Here is a 4399-nt window from a genome sequence, read left to right on the forward strand (position 1 = left end):
CTCCTGCATCGGCAGGCGGACTCTCAACCACTGCGCCACCAGGGAAGCCCTGATTCTGCATCTTTTTAGATGTAGTTTCACTTCTAAAATTAGTTTGATTTTGTTGCTTATCTCTGTGTCACTCTTTGAGGGTAATTATAATACCTTTCATTCATATAAGGATTTATTATTTTTGTTACGATTCTCCGTACATTAGCACATTGGTTTAATAGTTCTTAAGTGAAGGGGGATATATTAGTATTCAGTTTATAGAAGAAAAAAGCTTGAATTTAGATGAAGTGATTTTCTCAAGGCCACACAGCTGGTTAGGGGTAAATTTTAAGTTCTTTGTTCTCTTTACTGTTGCATAATGCCTGGAAATGAGGGAAAATTGTTCCTGGGATATTAGTTAATGCACCAATAGATAATTTTGTTTAGTATTAAACTTATGGTTCTTTGCTCTTTCCACTCTGTAATATGCCCTGAAAATGAAGGAAAATGAGATTGGAATATACGTGGCAGCAAATCACCAGTATGATGGTGATTTCCACCAGTATGGAGATGAGGGTGCACTGTGTCCTCCAAATTTATATTGACTCTTATTTTATGTCTATTACATACAAATAACTAAATTATTAGTATATACTAAAACATATATACTTTTTGATTCTTAATATATTTAATGTAAGTCCATATATTTTGCTTTTAGGGTTTGCATCTGTATATGGACACAGAGTCTCAGAAATAGATGAAATGTTTGAAGCAAGAAAAATGATTGGCATTTGTCCACAGTTAGATATATACTTTGATGTTTTGACAGTAGAAGAAAATTTATCCATTTTGGCTTCAATCAAAGGAGTACCAGCCAATAATATAATACAAGAAGTACGTTATTTATATAGAAATCTTTACTTTTATTTGCTGTAAATTAGTAACCTTGTACAATAACTTCTGTAATAAAAATATGCTTGAAAATATAAATATAAAACCTGTTCTGAGCCAGTAAACAAAGTCATTATAAAGAGTTAGAACTTGGAGCAAAAGTTTTAGCACATAGAAAATCGTCCTTGTTTCATCTGGAGGATTCTAGTCTCTCAATATAGATGTTTCTTTTATTTTCTTTTCGCCTCCACCCCCTTCCCCTGCCACACAGACACACACTGAGCCTTTGCACTGATCCCCTCCCACCACCCAGGGGTCACAGAAGTACAGCAGACCTTCCCATCAGGAATCCTTTTAGCTGTTATTTCAGAATTATACATGGATATATGTCAAAATTAAGTTCTGGACTAAAAGAACATTTTAAAAGTTGACATTAAAATTAGAACACTTAAAAACTAATATTGATAATTATGTAAATGATGTGATTTAAAAAACGTTTATTGACACTTTACTTTCATAGGTGCAGAAGGTTTTACTGGATTTAGACATGCAGGCTATCAAAGATAATCAGGCTAGAAAGTTAAGTGGTGGTCAGAAAAGAAAACTGTCTGTAGGAATCGCTGTTCTTGGGAATCCAAAGGTAAGCAGATATTAGTGTCATTGATGAGGTAATTTTAAATTATGCTGAATTAAAAAGTGGTTGTAGAAAGATATACGTACACACATTGTATAAATGTTAAACATACATAAAATACTATACGTTATTATGGATGTAACTGTAGTAATAAGGTTTTAAAACTGAAGTCAGAAACGTACACAGCATCTTTAATTTAGTGGCCATCTCTTGGAACAGGAATGGAAAGGACTGACTTTCTTTATATCTGCAGAGTTATATTTCTCTGAGAGAAGATCTGAAGTAAAATAACATTTGTTAAACTTCAGTGGTGGCTATAAAAGTATTGTTATATTTATTATTCTCTTCAGTTTTCTATGCATCTGTAATGGTTATAATAAAAATTTAAAAACAAGAACAAAATCAAACGAATAGTTCCATTTTTCACTGTTCTGTTGATTTGATTATTTGGTCTGTTTTGTGCTCTTCTCTGTCTGGCAGAAACAGAGAACCAGCTGGTCACTGCTTTGCACAGTGTTAGAAAGCTGCCAGGTGCACACCTGTGGCCGGGAGCCCCGTGGGTGCCCACCATCCTGCCACACGCCCTGCTGCTGTAGCTTGGGGAGGCCTGTGGTTCAGGCTTTGAGTCAATTTATCTTCCTCCCAATCCTCACCACCATATTTTCAAAATTAAAAATAGTCTTAAAATAAATTTCTTTCCCTGAGCTAATGCAGAGCATAATTCTCTAACGAGCAGTTGTTACATCTACAAAATTTTAATTGTTCGGGTAAAGGCGAAATACTTGGTGTTTTGTTTTATAGTTTGTCTATCTGATTGTTATTATACTTATGTCTTATACATTACAGACATTTGTATTTTAAAATTAAAAAGAAGGTGTTCATATGCCAAACCGATAGTTTTTAAAATTTATGCTAACTCATATATGAGGGGAAAACTCAGACCTAATACATTTCTGATTGGATAGAGTAACTTTTTTTTTTTTTTTTTAACATCTTTATTGGGGTAGGATAGAGTAACTTTAAGTGGGGAAGGTTTGCAGGGTCTGCATGAATTTTATATATTTTAGTTTTCCAGAGGATTCCCTGCCTTGCCCACCCCTTTGCACACAGGTACTGTTGCTGGATGAACCGACAGCTGGAATGGACCCTTGTTCGCGTCATATTGTTTGGAATCTTCTTAAATACAGAAAAGCTAATCGGGTGACAGTGTTTAGTACTCATTTCATGGATGAAGCTGACATTCTTGCTGGTGAGATTTTTACTTTATTTTTAAAGGTTAAGGTCATGGGGCCAAATGGGAGATTAGACATAGAAATGCTAAATTCTGAGGAATAGATAAAGAAGCTGTGCGTTCTTCACAAGAAAAGGTATTACAGTTTTTTAAACTTACATGTTTTTGTGTTGTGTTGGGGGGGTCCCCCTGACCACCCGAGGTCCAATAATCTGACACGAAAGCTCACAGGACTCAGCACAGCCACACCTCTGGGTGTGAATTATTACACTGAAATGGAAGGGGTACAGGGCAGAGTCAGCAAAGGGCAAAGGCACATGGGACAAAGTCCGGGAGAAACAGGCAAGCTTCCAAGAGTCTTATCCGCACGGAGTCAGCCAGGGTGCGCTCCATCTATCCAGCAGCGAGTTGTTCTGTCACCCAGGGTTGTTCTTTTTTGTTCTTGGGGCTGGCCGTGTGGCACCCTCTGCCTCACACGGGCCCACCGCCCAGCTGCCCACCGCCCAGCAGGAAGCAGGTGTCAGCCATGACCTGCGTTGCCTGTGCAGCACAGGTGCCGGGGGCCAGCCGTACCTGCTCAAAGCCGGGTCTCCAGACCCGGGTCAGGAGCCAGCCTCGTAAGAGGCCTTCCTAAGCTTAAGGGCCTCAGGCCAGTGCTAAACACATTCAAGCACCGAAGAATCCAGGTTGAAACCAGCACATGACTTTAGTAGCTGCGACAAGGTCCAAGGCCCTGAGGTTCCCAAGCAACCTCTTTCTGTTCATGATACAATCTAATAAATTGGGCATGTCATTCATTTTCTCAGTGGCATCTTTGTTTAAAAAAAAACCTAACGTTTTGTTTCTGTTGCTTTCTTGTCGTTTTTACATTTGGCTATCAAGGAAGTTGTGAAAGCGCTTCTGTTAGTAACCTTATAGGAAGAGTCTGAGACATTTGGAGCATGTTAGGAAAGTAGAGTGTAGACTTACACTGCCTGGGTGGAACCCCTGGCTTTGTCACTTAATAGCCATGTGAAACATGGGCAAACTGTACATGTTCTTATTGCCTTCCTGTTCTCATCGAAAAAGCAGGTGATGATAATCTATACCTTCCTCATAAGGCTGTTGTGATAATTTAATGAGCTCGTACACTGGTGTCTCATAGGATAATCTAGAAAATATAAATGCCAATTATGAATGCTGTTACTAACTCTGAAATTGAAACGCAAATCTCTTTTTGCAGATAGGAAAGCTGTCATATCACAAGGAATGTTAAAATGCGTTGGTTCTTCAATTTTTCTCAAAAGTAAATGGGGGATTGGCTACCGCCTGAGGTATCATTCATTCTTTATTGACTTGTTCCTTGTTATATTCTTGACCCGTTGTTACTGTGTTTAAGGTTTGCCATGATGTGCTTTGGCCAATTTTTTATGGCACTAACTTTAACTTAAAGCATTCAGAATTTACTTTTGGCTGTTGACTGGGTAATCATAAAAAATTATGGTTTTCGGTTTTCTCTAGCATGTATATTGACAGATGCTGTGCCACGGAATCTCTTTCTTCTCTGGTTAAACAACATATACCTGCAGCTACTTTATTGCAACAGAGTGACCAGCAGCTTGTGTATAGCTTGCCTTTCAAGGACATGGACAAATTTTCAGGTATTCCTTACTTTCAGTTTCTTGACTGCTGAA

At 38.1% G+C, this 4399-nt stretch overlaps 1 protein-coding gene across 1 annotated transcript in view; it reads left to right on the forward strand.

The window, feature by feature from the left end:
* ABCA5 (ATP binding cassette subfamily A member 5) overlaps positions 1–4399 on the forward strand; it is a 53427-nt gene that overhangs the window by 16888 nt on the left and 32140 nt on the right. Inside the window, exons 12-16 of the mRNA XM_007455265.1 lie at positions 689–864; positions 1382–1501; positions 2606–2744; positions 3949–4039; positions 4227–4366. Coding sequence (XP_007455327.1) covers positions 689–864; positions 1382–1501; positions 2606–2744; positions 3949–4039; positions 4227–4366 — 666 coding nt within the window. The remainder of the gene's footprint in view (positions 1–688; positions 865–1381; positions 1502–2605; positions 2745–3948; positions 4040–4226; positions 4367–4399) is intronic.

The sequence above is a fragment of the Lipotes vexillifer genome, unplaced genomic scaffold (assembly GCF_000442215.2).
Source record: "Lipotes vexillifer unplaced genomic scaffold, Lipotes_vexillifer_v1.1 scaffold664, whole genome shotgun sequence".
Classification (NCBI taxonomy): Eukaryota; Metazoa; Chordata; class Mammalia; order Artiodactyla; family Lipotidae; genus Lipotes; species Lipotes vexillifer.